Here is a 17,677-nt window from a genome sequence, read left to right as displayed (position 1 = left end):
TAGAGTCTAAATCTGATCTGATTCATTGATAGGTAACTACCCTGCTTAGGTGCTTTTTAAACTGCCATCTATCTGCATCTTTAGGTACCTAAACACCTCTGAAAACCTGGCCCTCTGGGACTGTTTCTTCTTCTTCATACCTGTTTTACATTTGTGCAATGTCATTGACTTCAGTAGGGTTACTCTGATTTATACTAGCATAAGTGAAAGGAGAATCAGACCCTTAGTCTTTTGGGCCTATGCCTGTTTGAATTGGAAGCCTGAAATAGCCTAATCTCCTTTAAGAGGACCAAGTGTTTAATATGGTGGTTTTTTTAATCAAATACAGTTACCTTTCACCCAGAACAAAAGCTTGGAGTCACTTGCTAGAGAGTCATACACAAAGTTTTGTTTTGTTAATAAATTGTTTATCCAGCACTCCTAGATGCAAATGTTTAGGAAGAAGACTCCAGGCTCCTTTGAAGACATAGAAAAAACAGGAATTAAACGGCCAATACTCAAGTACCAGGTATACTCTGTAATTAAACAACATATGGATCTACTCAGCATGCATTTTCATTAGATGAATAAAATTGATTTTTGTCAGAAATGGCTAGTCAAAAGTCTGCACTCAGTTTTAGTCTGCATTTTAAAACCTTTTACAAGACAGTGGTTATTGGTAAGTATTTTAGATACCCAGACATCTGGAAAAACCAAGAAGAAATTAATAAATCCTGTCACTGGTTTTCAGTAGTTTATGAACCATTACAGAGAAAGCTACAGGAGATTAGAGTCTTCATTCTATCCTCTGACTTATTCCTATGCGAGGAGCCACAAAAAAGTCTTTCTATTGCAATGTTAACCTGGAGCTTAACCTGCCAGATAATTGTGTGTTTTGTTTGGCAACCTTCTGCTCTGCTTCGCTTTCCAGAAGAGACCAAGCTAAATCTGAATCATATCTCATTGTAGTTATTAGTGAGGTCACGTCCTGAGATTCCAGTTAAAGCTTAATAATTTGGGTTGGATCATTAGCTACACTTTCACAAAATCATCCGTTATGCAAAGCTCAACTTTAATAAATTGGTTTTAAATTGTTTTCCCAATTAAACAACTTGTCAGCTATTTTAGAAATGCAGAATTCAGTGTCATTCAACTAAGGCAACAACATGCACAACAATTGTTAATAACTTACTGCAAAACATCTTGCACTCAGTCTTTCCTGATGAGTCAAACTCTTCTCCTGTCCGGTATGAAATCAGGATTATTAGCCTAGCCGCATATCCGTTTCCCTATAAGGTAATGCACTGTTAATCCATATTATTTTAAGTGACTGTTTAATCCAGTATTTTATGTGGTTTTGGCTAAGAAACATATGAAGGAGGAGGAGGAGATCACGTACATAAGAAGACAGAGTCTTGTCCTTTGAATTGTTTATGACCCATAGACTCTGTGCACGTTAAACAGCTTGATTATGAGTTATTCTCAAACACTGTCACTGTTGTGTGGTATTTCACTGTAACAGCAATGACAAGTCAGCATTTCTAAAAGTGATTTCATTCCTTAAATTACAGTTCTGCTATAGTGACACTGTATGCCCAGAAATTACATTAAAATGGCACTACCATGCTTATTTGTCTTTCTTATGAATGCCCAAACTTGTCTGTCAATGAAAATTAACAGCAGTTTATTTACTAACAAACAAACCTGATTCTTAGTAGTCCACATCTAGCACCTTTCTCACAAGAATGTTGAGGCCATGGTCCATATCCTGATCTCAGTGATAAGGTTAGTACATCAGTGGTGGGCCGCAAGTTACCCACCACTGTAGTACATCCAGACTGACTTCATTTGCATCAGCTTCAGAGTGGTGGGACTGCTCAGAACCTAGCCCAAGACTGTATCTCTTTTCTTCTGATCATTTGTACTTGCCATGCATTTTACATAAAGACAGTTCTTGCCCCCAAAGGGTAATTGGGTTAGATATTAGTGTACAAGGCCAGATAGGGGTTAAAGGACCAAGTTTTCCCCACAGTTATACCAGTTGAACCCCATTGCCTAGTATAAATGGAAGGAGAAATTGGCTCAGAAAGTCTTTTTAAAAACAAGGTTTGAGTGATGATTAAAGATAGCAATGCAGTTGTGAGCAACATCTCAGTGCTAACTAATCAGTGTTAATACATGCTGCAGTCTCCTGCCTTTCTCCACAGGCATGCAGGGACCAAAAGGCAGCAAAATCAGAGCAGTTTCTCTGTGTGCCAGGGCAGCAAGCCACACCCCCATCAGAGACCTTCTTAGAGTCATAAGGTTAGAAGGGATGGCAAGGGTCATCTCTAGACTAACTCCCTGCCAAGATGCAAGACAGATGGCTATCCAGCCTCCACTAATCCACCACGGCCCCAATCTGGCCTGGTAATCAGGTACACACCTCTACCCAATTAGGCCTTCTTCAGGGGAACCTAATTAGTACTAATAGTGACTAGACTGCTAATTCCAGTGCTAGCCTTCAGCACTCTGTCATACACTGCATGAGGTGCTGACTCCTGATCACCATGAAATAATGTTCCATGGGGCTCTTTTCATGGTATCATGGAAGGCTGTTTGTGGGGGTGGGATGGTAGAGGAAAGGCCACTACGACTACACAGTTTCACGGGGTAATCCATCTGGGGGCTAAGGAGGAAGGAGGACACAAGCTGGGGCAGAGGCTACTGAGGTCAAGGGAGAAGATTGGGGGAGAATTCCATCTCTATGGAGCACTTTGCCCAAAGCTTAATTGTTTGGGCTTTGCACAAAAGAATGGGGCAGTCCCCATCAAAATTGCCTGATCCCACAGGGAGTCCCGACGATTGTGTGATAGGGTGTACCAACCCCACACTGGCCAACGGGCAGGGCAGAGCAGAGCAAACAGTCTGTGGCCCCTGACAGGGGCGGCTCTAGCAATTTCGCCGCCCCAAGCAGGGCGGCACGCCGCGGGGGGCGCTCTGGCGGGGGGGCGCTCACGCCTGCGGATGCTCCACCGGAGCCGCGGGACCAGCGGACCCTCTGCAGGCACGTCTGCGGGAGGTCCAGCGGAGCCGCCTGCCGCCCTCCCGCGGGACGCCGCCCCAAGCGCGCGCTTGGCGTGCTGGGGTCTGGAGCCGGCCCTGGCCCCTGAGCCTCCTGGCTGGGGCCAGCAATAGCAGTTGGGAGCTCTGACTCTCTGGGCAGGGCAGAGCAAACAGTCTGTAGCCCCTGGGCAGAGCAGAGCAGAGCAAACAATCAGTCAGTAGCTGTAGCCCCCAGTAGCCACGTCTAGTGGCAAGTGGAGGGGGGGGCGGTAGGAGACCCGGGCCCACCCTACTTCACTGAGAGCATGGACCAGCATTCATGTCGCATTCCCCATCAGTACCCAGCCTAAGCCAGGAAAGCTAATGATCGAACTAGTGGACCAAATTTGGAGTGATGGATCCTGGTCACATGCCATGTGAGGCACATTGCACATATGCTAAGAAGTTATCACTGGAAAATTTTAAGTTTTGATTGGATGTTTGTCTAGAAGATATTCTCTAGTTCAACTAGAACTATTGGACTTGAAGCAGAAATTAATTTAGGGAAGTCTTATGGCTGGCGTTATACATGAGATCCCTATCTGATGATCACAATGGTCCCTTTTGGCCTTAAAAGCTATGAATCTATGAGCCAATCATACTGAGCTGAATCAGTCACACTGAGCTATGTTAATGTCATTGGAATACATCTCACTGTAACATATCACAGTGTCAGGGCAATTTGCACACATACTCTGGGTCAAATTCTGTGTAGAGGTGCCCCTCTGCCAGCCAATTAACTTCAGTGAACTCGCAGGGGGGTATGTAAGTCACGTAGAATTACATATGTTGTTTGAAAATAGGGCAATATAAGCTCTGTGTTTTGTGAATAAATTAGGTGCTTAGTTGCACACCCAATATGTGCAGACATTTACCATAAGTATGTGTGCAAGTTAGGCAATTATGCACACAAATGACAAGCATGATCATTTGAATCTAATCTGCATGAACAATTGTATTTGCACGTGCAAGTTGTGTATGGAATTCCGTACATATTTTGAACACACACAACTGCATTATTATTAGTTGTAATATTACTTTAGCTATTGTTAGAGACTGCCAACTGATATCAGGGCCCCATTGTGCTATCTTATTTGAAAATCTGACCTGGAAAATTATATATTTGTGTGTGTATATAGGTGTGATATTTTCTATATATGCACAGTATAAGTACATTAATATCAAAAGGTAAAATTAAAACTTGCAGCTTTACTTTTCGCTCATATTTTTCTTTTTTCATGATTATTACTAATTGAATATTTTCATCTCTACTGTTTTCACCTTTTGCCAAGGACACATTATAGCACTTAAGCTGACAGTACATTTTTACATTACAATCTTAGATGTTCCTTTCCTGAAATTTATATTTAAATACAGAAAATCTCATAACTAGCTCCCAAATTCATTATCTACCAGCTGCAAAGATGAATAATCACAATTTACATGTTTCATTTAAAATTATTTGTGGTTCTTAGGAACTCGCATGCATCTTATGGATCTTCAAAATCTTGGTTGCTAAATTTGTGAGGAAGCTCATATGACTTAGCTCAATTATATAAATGGGTTTCATCTTCCACATGAATAATATGTTGAAAAATGTTTAAAGAAAACCTTTTCTGTATTGGTGCCTTACATTCAACCTTTATCACCATCAAAGAAAATATAAAACATTATTTATGGTACCAGTTCTCCTCTCTATTTAGGATTTTTGACATTTTAAATATATATTTCAATAGGGACATAGAACATACAGGAAACGATGTGTAAGCAGTGTCCATATAAAATGCCAACAATTTGTACCTCCATCTGTAATGCAGCATGGAAGGACTTCCCGGCTATTTTGTGGGCCAACTTTAATAGTATGTTTCACATGGAACAAATGCCCTCCCCCCAAATTAATGGTTTCAGTAATGAGAACCAGGAGTCTTTTTGCTAACTGTTGTTTAAATCAGCATGTTTCCTGAGTTCTGATGAACATAAACTGCCCATTTTTACTGTATAAAGAATTCGTATATTCAACAGTGCAACATAATAGGTGTCTTGAAATGACTACACAATGGTGAAGATCTTCAAAAGTGACTGGTGGTTTTGGGTACCTAACCTGAGAAATCATAAAGGGGTCTGATTTCAGAAAAAACTCAGCACTTTCTGGTGTAATTCCACTACAGCTTCAGTGGAGCCACACCAGGGATGAATGAATCCCAATGGACCCAATCCTGCAGTCCTTAGTCAGGCAAAACTCTGAGGTTTGGATAGCCAGAAAACACCCAGATATTTAGATAGACACACAGATATTTGGGTGCTTATTCAAACTGAGACATGCTAGCTTCAGTCATCTCTAATTAGAAGTAGATTCTAGCTCTGCAATGTATAACATGCTATATCTCTTCCTCATCTCAGGTTACAAATGGAGTTGGAATGATGTAAAGTCCTATTCACATGTTCTCTCCCACTCTCTCAGTTATCAGATAACTTGAATTTTAAAATAATCAATAATCACACCTGAAAGCTGCAAGGAGATCTGGATCTGATCAGACTCATAATTCTGTTATGTGTTCTTCTACACCTTGTGACCTCAGTTCAGCAAGGTAGTGATACTTAAGCAAATGCCTAATTTTAAGCATGTGAGTCATTCTATTTACTTCAATGAGACTGCTCCTGTGTTTAAAGTCAATCATACATTTCAGATGGCATTCACCCAAGAGTTCTGAAAGAACTCAAATGTGAAATCGCAGAACTATTAACTATAGTTTGTAACCTGTCATTTAAATCAGCTTCTGTACCCAATGACTGGAAGATAGCTAATGTAACACCAATATTTAAAAAGGGCTCTAGAGGTGATCCCAGCAATTACAGACTGATAAGTCTAACGTCAGTACCGGGCAAATTAGGTGAAACAATATTAAAGAATAAAATTGTCAGACACATAGAAGAACATAACTTGTTGGGCAAAAGTCAACATGGTTTCTGTAAGGGGAAATCATGTCTTACTAATCTATTAGAGTTCTTTGAAGGGGTCAACAACCATGTGGACAAGGGGAATCCAGTGGACATAGTGTACTTAGATTTCCAGAAAGTCTTTGACAAGGTCCCTCACCAAAGGCTCTTATGTAAATTAAGTTGTCATGGGATAAAAGGGAAGATCCTTTCATGGTTAAAAGACAGGGAACAAAGGGTAAGAATAAATGGTAGATTTTCAGAATGGAGAGGGGTAACTAGTGGTGTTCCGCAAGGGTCAGTTCTAGGACCAATCCTATTCAACTTACTCATAAATGATCTGGAGAAAGGGGTAAATAGTGAGGTGGCAAAGTTTGCAGATGATACTAAACTGCTCAAGATAGTTAAGACCAAAGCAAACTGTGAAGAACTTCAAAAAGATCTCACAAAACTAAGTGATTGGGCAACAAAATGGCAAATGAAATTTAATGTGGATAAATGTAAAGTAATGCACATTGGAAAAAATAACCCCAACTAAACATACAATATGATGGGGGCTAATTTAGCTACAACTAATCAGGAAAGAAATCTTGGAATCATCGTGGCTAGTTGTCTGAAGACGTCCACGCAGTGTGCAGCGACAATCAAAAAAGCAAACAGGAATCATTCAAAAAGGGATAGTGAATAAGACGGAAAATATCTTATTGCCCTTATATAAATCCATGGTATGCCCTCATCTTGAATATTGCATACAGATGTGGTCTCCTCATCTCAAAAAAGATATATTGGCATTAGAAAAAGGGCAACTAAAATGATTAGGGGTTTGGAACGGGTCCCATATGAGGAGAGATTAAAGAGGCTAGGACTTTTCAGCTTGGAAAAGAGGAGACTAAGGAGGGATATGATAGAGGTATATAAAATCATGAGTGGTGTGGAGATAGTGAATAAGAAAAAGTTATTTATTTGTTCCCATAATATAAAAACTAGGGGCCACCAAATGAAATTAATGGACAGCAGGTTTAAAACAAATAAAAGGACGTTCTTCACACAGTGCACAGTCAACCTGTGGAATGCCTTGCCTGAGGAAGTTGTGAAGGCTAGGACTATAACAGGGTTTAAAAGAGAACTAGATGGAGGTTAAGTCCATTAATGTCTATTAGCCAGGATGGATAAGGAATGGTGTCCCTAGCCTCTGTTTGTCAAAGGGTGGAGATGGATGGCAGGAGAGAGATCACTTGTTCATTACCTGTTAGATTCACTTCCTCTGGGGCACCTGCCATTGGCCACTGTTGGTAGACAGGATACTGGGCTGGATGGACCTTTGGTCTGACCCATTATGGCCATTCTTATGTTCTTTGCTGAATAGAGCCTAAATGAAATAGGTCCTACATGTATTGGTGGCTCACTGTAACAAATATGCCAATACCTCCCAAGAAGCAGTTACTTCTAAGCTATTTCTGTCAGGGCATGTTTCTACTGATAACTTGTAAACTTCACATCTGCCATGAGGAATGTGTCTGAAGTCATCATCTTGAAGATAAGGATTCTCTATTCTAGTATTTATGTCTTGCATATTTCACATTTTTACACCATTTGAACAAAGCAGTGGTTCTGTGTAGCCCTCTTGTTCACATTACCACATCTTGGGAAGGTTGCCAGCTACATGGCAGTGGGAGGTACATGTTGAAGAGAAGCAGAGACTGTGTAAAAAAGGGATGTAACTTACACTAAAGAGTAAGTAGAAGATCTCCTTGCAGCTTTCTCGTGCATTAAATTATTTACAGAAATCACTGTTTAAATTACAGAAGGCAGGGGACAGATTTCATGTGTTTGTTATAGTTTGGTTTGCAACTCTCGTTCTGAGTTACAAGCATTAGCATGAAGAGGAACATTAGCATGAAGTGAACATAGAAGTGTAACATCTAGGGAAAAACTACAGATAGATCCCTGAATAAGAGCCAGTCTACCCTATTTTTCTGAAGACTACAGAGAATCACTTTCAGGATAATGAGTGTTGTCTCTGTGACCAAACATTCTGAAGTGATCTAAGAGATGTAGGCCTGTCTCTCTTCTCATACCAGTTTTTCTCTCTTGACCAGATTGACACTAGTGTGAGTGAGGAATTGGACTAAAATTAGATACTTGGGTGTCTAAATTTAGGCATCTACACCCATATTTAGTTACCTAAAGAAGTTGCCTGATTTTCAGAAATGTTGAGCACCAACAATTCCCATTCGTTTTAGCTAAAAACTGCAAATGCTCAGCACCTTTGAAAGTCAGGTCCCTTATTTAGATGATTAAATATGGATTCAGTGGCATAATTTTCCAAAAGTGTTGTACATGCGCAACGATAATAGATATCAATGGGAGCTCTTAGGTCTTCAGCACTTTTGAAAGTCAAGTCATAAAAGCCTAACTTTAGACACTCAAGTTTAGCCATTGTATCTCCTGAACTTATCTGCTTCAGCCTCTCTTTATTTGGCAGTAAGGCTGGGCAAATTGGCTTCTGATCTAGCCACAGCTGTGATGGCATGGTGGTTTGCGAAAGGATGGAGAGAGGACAAAGTGGCCACCCTGCAAATGTCCAATATAGGAACGTCACCTAGAACATCACCTGAGCTCTCATAGATTGAGCTTGTACCCCTTGAGGAGGCGGAGCCTGGGCTACTTCGTAAGCTGTCATGATACAGGAAGTTATCCACTTGGATATTGTCTGTGAAGAGACCACAAGAGCCCTGCAAATCCATGGGTATCCACTTTATAGCTGCGGACAATTTCTGCAGATAGCAGTGCGGATGCGGATACACATTTTGTAACTGCACAGGGCTCTGACAGTAAGAGCTCGGTGGGCAGCTGTGAGGAATCGCGGCATGGATCCTCCACCTACCCTGGGCGGGGGGCCTGGGGAGCACAGACACTGGGCGGGGGCTGCTCGGGCCCCGTGGCCAGGGCAGGTGAAAGGTCTGCCGCAGCTCCCCACAGCTGCCAGTGCTGCTCTCCCCAACCTGGCTCTGGCTGGGGAGGGGGGTGGCTTGGAGCCGCAGCCGGGCCATGGTAAGAGACGGGTGGCCAGCTGTGGGGAGCTGCAGCGGACCCTCCACCTGCCTTGGGTGGGGGGCCCAAGCACCGCAGTCTCCCCCCTCACCCCAGCATGTCCAGCATGGAGCTCAGCTGGAGAGCTGTGGGGAGCTGGGGTGGACCCTCCACCTGCCTGCAGTGCAGAGGGGAGAGAGCAGCCCCTGGCTGTGTCCCCGCACCCAAGGTTCCCCTCCTGGCTGAGGACAGGTGGAGGGTCCGCGACTCCACACACATTCCCCACAGCTCTCCCTGACTGGGCTCTGGCAGGGGAGATACCTTGCAGCCTCAGCCCAGCCCCCAGTGTAGAGCCCTGCAATCCGTGCATATCTGCGGATATCCGCAGATAATTTTTGCAGATTGGATGCAGATACACATTTGTGTATCTGCACAGGGCTCTAGAGACCACTTGACCCTGTCCACATGTCATGGGGTAGGTGCACCATGTCACGGAGCGTCTGGTCACAAGAAAGGGAAGAGACTGTACCGCAGCCGGTGAGGTCTTATGTTAACGACCCTTACTATGGAACCTGCTAATACAGCCTAGTGGCCTGAGTCAATAAAGTCGCCCTTCCACACAGGGCTGTGTGGCCCAATGGCTAGAGTCAATAAAGTGGCCCTTCTGTTCAGGGCAGCGTGACCTAATGGCCAGAGTTAATAAAGTTGCACCCCTCCGGGGGGTTGTGTGGCCTACTGGCCCATTGGGGAAGTGAGGCACCACTCAGGAGTGTGCAGTGCCCAGGGTAGGGGAACTGGGGCCCTCCCTGCTCCTCCAAGCCCCAGCCCAGGGTTCTGGGAGTGGCTGGGTTACTTGCTACCAAGTCAGCGGGGATCCTCCTGAAACATGCTGACTGGTTCCCCAATTCACTCACCAGAGCAAAGTCTAAGTCCCCAGGGCTGCTTCCTACCTTGTCTTCGTCAGCGAGGGTCCACGGGTCTCTGGGGTCCTCACGTGGCGCAGCTCCAGACAATGCAGCATCCTCTCTTTTGTCAGGCAGCCTGGAATCCATCTGGAGCTCTGCGTGACTTGACTCTGGGGTCAGGGCTTGTGGCAGCTCCCTGGAGAGAGCCTGCAGTCTGCATCCTCTCCCTTCAGCAACTTTTATACCTTGCCTCCAGGCTGAGCATGCCCAGCAGAGGTGAAGAGGCGTGGCTTCCTCAGCCTGCAATGCACAGTTAACCCCTGCAGAGCCAGGGCGGGATAGATGCACTGCGTCACACCACACATGAACCAAACACGCAAGGTGAGGAACAGAAAGGTTTACTTCTACCCTGATAAAAAGCTAAACATCACCTGACATCCAATGTATTAAGATGCTGTTCCTCTGGGATTGCATGTGGCTTAGGGAAGAACACTAGCAGATATATAACTTGGTTCAAGTGAAACTGGGAAATCACCTTTGATAAAAAATTAGGGTAAATGTAAGGAGGCTCTGCCATCAAAGCCTGCAGCTTGCACACTCTCCTTGCATGATGTTATTGTCATAAGGAAGGCAGTTTTCTGACACAGAACGGGGAAAGAAGATGTTGCCAGAGGCTCAAATGGAGTTACCATATGAGCTGCTAAGACAATATTAAGGTCCCACAAAGAAACTGCCTCTTTAACAGGCGGGTGGAGATGAATGACTCCTTTCAAGAATCTCACTGCCATGGAGTTTGAAAACACTGACTTCCCATGGATGGGAGGATGAAATCGCTGTCAGGTGGACTCTCAGTGAACTAAGTGCAATATCAGAAGACTAAAGGTGTAACCGGTATTCCAACATGTCCTGGATATAAGCCAGCATCAGTTGAACTTTCCAGCCTAACATCACATCATATCACATCACAAAAAGACCGCATCCACTTGGCTGCATAGGCTGACCTGATGGAGGGCTATCTCATGGTGTGAGATGCAGAGGGCTGGATGTGAAACCTCACCGTCATGCTGAGTCAGGAAGTCAGAATGAAGAGGAAGGGATATGGGAGGCTGAACCGATAACATGAGGAGGTTGGAGAACCAGCATTGTCTCAGAGCCACTGACACAATGAGAATGCACTTGGCACAGTCCAATTTCAGCTTGAGAATGACCTGCGGGATGATCGGTATTGGAGAAAAGGCAAACAGGGGTGTCAATTCTCAGCTCACCTGAAAAGCATTGATCAAGGAAGCTGGACTGAGATACCTCTGGGAGCAAAACAACTGGCATTTCTTGTTGTCTCTCATGGTAAACAGGTCAATTGTCGAGATGCCCCAAACTGCAAAAATGGATGGCAGTACTCTGGGTTTCATAGATCACTTGTGATTCAGGGAGAATTTTCTGCTAAGTTGATCAGCCAGGTCATTGTGGATCACAGGCAAGTGATCAGCCACAGGGATAATGTTTTCCCTGATGCAAATCTGCCAGAGCCTGATCATCTTCTGACAAAGCATGTTCGAGTGTGCACCCCCTGTCCGTTTACATAATACGTCATGGTGCTATTGCCAGTGACTATGAGAACCGTTACATCTCTGATGTGATCTTGAAAGGTCTGTCAGGCATTGTAGATGGCACGAAACTCCAGGACATTGATAGGCAGAGAAGCTTCCTGCTCTGACCACAGGCCTTGAACTTTCAGCGAGTCCAGACGCGTTTCTCTACCTATTGAGGAGGACTCTCAGAAAAGGGACCAGAGCAGCACACGGGAATGAGCTGGGCATGGGACTTTCTGAAGGGCTACTTGGGACTATCACATGCTCAGCAGAGAGGAATGCACTATCAGGGGAAGAGTGGCATTTGGCTAAATGCCTTGCAGAGGCCCAAGCTCCAGACAGGGAATTCAGCCTGAGAGTGTTCCATGGCTAGAGGGGCAAGACATAACATTGATTAACCCAGAGGTGGAGAGTTTCTGATGGAGTAGCTGACTGAAGCTTTCATTTATGTTTTTGTGCTGTTCTTTCTGTTAAATAAGTGAGACCATCCAAAGATGGCACTCTTTAATGCTAGAAAGGCCTGCATGGAATTGTTACTTTAAACCAGTGGTTCTCAAACTTTTGTACTGGTGACCCCTTTCACATTGCAAGCCTTTGAGTGTGGACCCTCCCCCCCTTATAAATTAAAAAAATACTTTTAAATATATTTAATACCATTATAAATGCTGGAGGCAAAGTGGGGTTTGGGGTGGAGGCTGATAGCCCATGACCCCCTCCTCCCCATGTAATAATCTCATGACCCCCAGTTTGAGAACCCCTGGTTTAAAGTCTGGGGAGGGGAAACCAAAGCCTGAGCTTACCTGCAGTGCCAAATCTGACCACCAGGGAGTGCATCGAGATGATCCACTATTACAGGAGATAAAAAGGACAGAAAGAGGGAAGAGAGAAGAAAATTGGATGAATACTGAATACTTATGTGGGACCAAAAAAACCCACTTTAAAGTTACAGAATATTTAAATTGTATGTATGTAAGAAATACATACTCTATGAATGTGCTTGTGGTTGGTGAGACAATCTCTAGCTTTAATCCAGGTCTCTTCGGCCTACACAGGGAAATAGCTTTGCCATGGTCTTATGAAAAGCACAGCATATGTAAGTATTGCAAATAGCAATCAAAGAATGACCACGTGTTATCAGTTAACATTGTACCTTCTGCTGCATATGAAAGAGCTAAATCTGGCTTGCAGTGATTGTGTGCCTAGATGAATCAGTGTTCAAGGCAGGAAACAGTAGGCATGCTGGGCCAAAAATAAAGAACGTTTTTATATGACACTATTTCCACCTTGAGGAAAACACTAGCTGATGTGCAATGTATACAATGTGTCATGCATACTAACAAATGTAGGCCACCAACGTACTGTGGCATTTTTCCTGTCTTATAACATCTACAACAAATTCACGATTTGGTGTTGTGCCAGGGGTTTAGGTCAGCCATAATTAGTGAAGCAAAGAATGAGTCAGAATAGGAAAGAGTATAAAAAAAATTCTGCTAGCAGAAAAAATGCCAGATGCTTTTACAGCCCAGCTAAAATGATGTCATTTTAGAAATGGTCCTCATGATCATTAAAAAAAAAAAAAAACCAAGGTGTGAGGGGTTTGTTTTGTTTTTTCCTTCAATAGAACAACAGATTAAGTTATGATTTCTCATCAGAATGCTTGAAAGGTAACTTGAAAGTGTGCTGAGTGTTCACAAGACAGACCAAATTCCTTACAAGGATCTATTTGTTACAGCAAATATTCATATGGAGTAGCAATTTAAAAATTAGACTGACGTCTCTACATAGCTTTTAAAAAAATAGACACATTGAGGGGTTTATTTTAGTCTGTAGCATTTAAATGCTGATAAAATGTAGAGCTTTTTCCAAAGATGTGAGAGGTTTTTGGGTTTTTTTCCATTTTTCAAGACACACATATGGAGCAAGATGCAAAACTGAATCCAGAATGCCAGATATTGGTGGTTTTAATTAAAATGGATAAAATTAACTGACAGAAGTGAAAATTATAAAGACAGTTTAAAAAAATAAAAGAGAATAAAAAAAACAACAACACAGCATTTCCCCATTATCGGTCAATATGGGAGCACCTGAATTTCATAATTTCATCAGTTACCTCCCAATTTACATCAGCTTTGATTATCAGAAAAACCCATTCCATATTAGTGTTACAGAGAGGTTTTTTTTCTTCCTGGTGTGTTCTATGGATGTGTGTGTGTGTGGATTTTTTCCCTTTTTTACATTTAACATGATTCCATAGAAACTCAATTTGATTGAGATACAAGAATTATGAAGACCTTGAAAGACCTGTAATGACCTTTTATTTGCAGAAAATGGCCTGTTAAGAGCAGAGGCTGTAACATTTTCCCTCCCTTCTCTTCCCACCCTCTGAATACAGCATCAAGATTGAGAGCCAATGGAAGAGAAAAGCTCCCAGCCCTCAAGAGACACAGGCTCTCCATTTGAGTCTGATGATGGGATCTGCTGTGCAGTGGACTTCTTTGCAAGGAGAATTGATAGGGAACAGATAGTGACCATAATGAATAGTTTATAAGCCAGTTGTACCAAATGATGTAATAACATTTAAAAAAAATCTGCACTGGAGAAGTGACATGTAAGTACATTAATAAAGAGCAGTGTCCAGCTGCCCGAGCAGATAAAAGAAACCGTGACTGTCAGAAAGGATACTTGAAGAACAAGGAGTTTAACTTAAGGACAACTGCTGGGCTAGACCACATGGCCCAGCTGAGCAGGCTGAAAGTTCAGACAAATACCCCCCTCCATCATTAGTTCATATTCATTTTAGTTTAACAGAGTAGGATATACAGAGTGGTGTAGTTTACTGGTTTAAGCACAGACCTGGGAATTGGAATGTTCTGAGTTGTAGTCCTAGCTATGCTATTGCTGCTCACTATAGTCTTGGATGGCCTCAGTCAAATCATTTAACTTCTTTGCGTCAGTTTCCTCCATCTGTATGAGAGAGTTCATACTACTTACCTACCTCATAGGGCTATTAATCAGCTAGTATTTGCTGGTGATTTTGTGGAGCTTTAATTTAAAACAGGTTTGGAATGTCTGGAAATGTTTTTTGCATTTTGATAGATGCAAATAGCCATTGTGAAACATCCAGACAGTATGGAGTCCGATCCTTGGCCCAGATATTGCTGCTTTGCCTGCTCAACAGCACAGGGAGACCAACTGGCTTTCAGGGGTTTCCCTTAGTGGCATACGACAGGCTACATCAGCCCTAAACTACCCCCTTGCAGCCCTTGTGTAGAGTGTACGTTGAAGACCTGGGTGGGGACAGGGAATATGGTGGCCAGCCCCAGGATTGGATGGGCATAAAGGTGTGAAAACACCTTTGCTTCCACCTCCTTAGCTGCCCTGTGCCTTACAGCTCCCCGGTGGCTTTAAATGTATGCAATTATCAAAGAAAAGAAATAAAATCAGCATAAATCCTTCATGTTTTTCTGTTATGAAAAATATGTCACAAATGCTTCCCTTGTCTTGTTGACTTGGTCTCTAAAATAATGTATCTCAGTTTATTTTGGCTCCAAGTTGTATTGTTCAATGAGCCAAAACTGTTTAAATGAATTCCAGCCTAAAGGAAAGTAAACATTTATCAATGTAAAAGCAAAGACATTTTTTTTTGTAAATATCGCCACTCTTTTGCCTCTTCAGAATGAGGACGTATCAAACTTATAGTGCAGTTTATTAGAAATATGCTGTTATCCAAAGAGATTGTTTGTGCTGTTTAGATTTAAGTTATGTGTCCATCATTAACTAAGCAATGAAATGAGACAAGCAATGCATTTCTTGGTGGTTATTACAAGAAATATTTCAAGTTCATGTTATGAAGCAAGTGGCAGCAGGCAAGTAACTTGAACCACCTGAGAGGTGTAGTAACCCACAAGAAATCCACTGCCTGAAGTGTCTGGTAGCTCCTTTCAAACAACGGAGGAAATTGTCCCATTTGTTCATTGGAGAGTTAAACCCTGCTCCTGCTGACTTAAATGAGAGCTGAACTGGGCATTACAGAATGTTATTGATGTTGATAGTTGAATCTCAGAAGGTTCTAAAAGGTTTAGCTAATCCCTCAAAATATGAATCCTTATCTGAACTTTGTATTTCTTCTATGCAAAGACCAGATCCAATTATTAGCCTCCTTTCTTTTCCACACCATGTCCATGGTTGACTCTCCCTTCTTGAGAATCAATGGTTGTACCAACCCTTCTCCTTCTTCCCAAGGGCCCTTCCGATCCTGTAATAACAAATGGTCTCCTCCACTTTACCTAAAATACAGCTATCCTGAGTTTCCTGACCCAATCTTCTCCGTTTTTTCTGATCTATCATGTGTTCGGCTGTGAACTAGGGGGCAATTCTGGTGTCTTGTCACCAGCTAGTTGTGTTTGCTGTTGCAATTGCTGCCTTGAGTTCTTGTTGTGGGGTACTGTGCTTCCACATACTACCTCTGCTCAGAGTGCCCCGAAAAGGAATGTGTGCCTAAAGGAAGCAGTGCAAAGAACAGGATCACTGAATGGGAACTGAAGGGAGAAACAGCAGTGGTGGACTGCAGCAGCAGAATCATCAAAGGTAATCAGGAGAGGAACTGGCAGGTGAGTGGAGTTAGGGGGAAAAGGAGAGAAGAGGGATGAGCAAGTTCAGTGTGTGGAACTCCAGAGGGTAAGGACAGCTGACTGGTGTAAAAACTCTATTGAAATTTAATTTTTCCTATGAGAATTGATCACATAATCTTAATGAATTTTGGTAATTGGTCTATGGAATTACCTTACACTGTCTAACTAGGTGCAATAATCAGAATTAATGAGCTGGATACACCACAGTACAAGTCACATAGGGACAGATTCCACTCACATTTAAGCCTGTCATTTAGACTGTGACCTCCTCAGAGCAGGGACTGTCGTTTTATTTCTGTAAAGATGCGGAGTAAATACTTTCAGATAGTAATTTTCAGTCTGGTCTTTTACTTCTTTGACTAGCAGGGGATAGAAGTGCTGGGGAAACCACATGTTCAGCTTTTAGACAATGAGAGTCTTGGCCTTTCATTGTTCAGTCTGGACCTTGCATTGCTCAACAACAGTGATTCCTCCAGTTACAGGGTGGAGTTGATGGGCTTTGAAGAGAGCTCTGTTCTGTCCAATCTACCTTGGCTTCAAGGATCATGAATGATATAGGGTCTTGAGGGTGTGAAGCAGAGAAAAGCTGGGAAATCCTGAGAAGCCAAACAGAAACAATACGGATCCCTAAGAAAACTAGCTTTTCATTTGGGCTAGAGACAAGAGCACTAATGTTTGATGTAGTGAATATTTTTTTCCCCAAGACTGATGCCTATTCCAAACTTTTGAACACAAATATGGGCTGGTGGCACTCACAACCATACAGTCATCTCCATTTCTGCCCAAATTTCCAAAGCCATCTAACAACTATGCACCAAATGTATGTGAGTTTAAAATTTTGCTTCAGATTTCATCATGTTAATGTGCATCAAGCTGATTCACTGAGAAGTTCATTTCTCTCTTTATAGGAAGTAGAAGTTGGGTCAGCTAGTCTGTGAGAATCAGGCAGGCAAAAACTCAGAGATTGCTTGATAACCAGGGTCTATTTAAATGGCAGCATGTGATTAACTTTATGAGCTTTAAGAGCTAGAAATCCCCGAACATATGTTTTGGGTTAGGTTAGGGAGATTAAAATAATAATGTATGGCAATCAATGGAGTTGAAAACCCAAATTATAATGTCAGTTAGAAACTCTGGTGGGAAAGCAACTGCCTGCCACAAGGTTTAGAGAAGTTGAAAGTTGACAGCATCCATGGATTTTTTCTGAATTGTTTTTTTTATTAAAACTAATAAAAATAATAAAAAAGTAAACCTCAGGGGTTTCAACCAACCACAATTCAGAATTTCAGCCAATTGTTCCTGTAGTTCTTAGTTTATTAGGGAACTTCCATTGCACACCGAGGTTGGCTGCATACCTAGGGCTCAGGACTTGATATTCTGAAATCAATTCTGGCTTACATTTCCCAAGGAAATGTTAATGCAGATCTCTGCTTTCCCTTCCCCATTGAGTCTTTTGCAAACTCAGTGAGGGTAAACTCTGCTTTCGCTTACTCCTACTCAATCAGATTAACATGCTGGA

General features: G+C 42.6%; 1 protein-coding gene across 1 annotated transcript in view; it reads right to left on the bottom strand.

Annotated features, from left to right (window-relative positions):
* Nucleotides 1-228: 228 nt before the first annotated feature.
* Nucleotides 229-17,677, bottom strand: part of LOC123372238 — a 31,460-nt gene continuing 14,011 nt past the window's right edge. The window contains exons 4-7 of the mRNA XM_045020248.1: nt 12,328-12,373; nt 9,984-10,238; nt 1,172-1,268; nt 229-456 (exon numbers count right to left, since the gene is read on the bottom strand). Coding sequence (XP_044876183.1) covers nt 374-456; nt 1,172-1,268; nt 9,984-10,238; nt 12,328-12,373 — 481 coding nt within the window. The 3' untranslated portion in view covers nt 229-373. The remainder of the gene's footprint in view (nt 457-1,171; nt 1,269-9,983; nt 10,239-12,327; nt 12,374-17,677) is intronic.

The sequence above is a fragment of the Mauremys mutica genome, chromosome 6 (genome assembly GCF_020497125.1).
Source record: "Mauremys mutica isolate MM-2020 ecotype Southern chromosome 6, ASM2049712v1, whole genome shotgun sequence".
NCBI lineage: Eukaryota > Metazoa > Chordata > Testudines > Geoemydidae > Mauremys > Mauremys mutica.
Note: the sequence above shows the minus strand (reverse complement) of the source record. Positions and strands in the feature narration are given on the sequence as shown.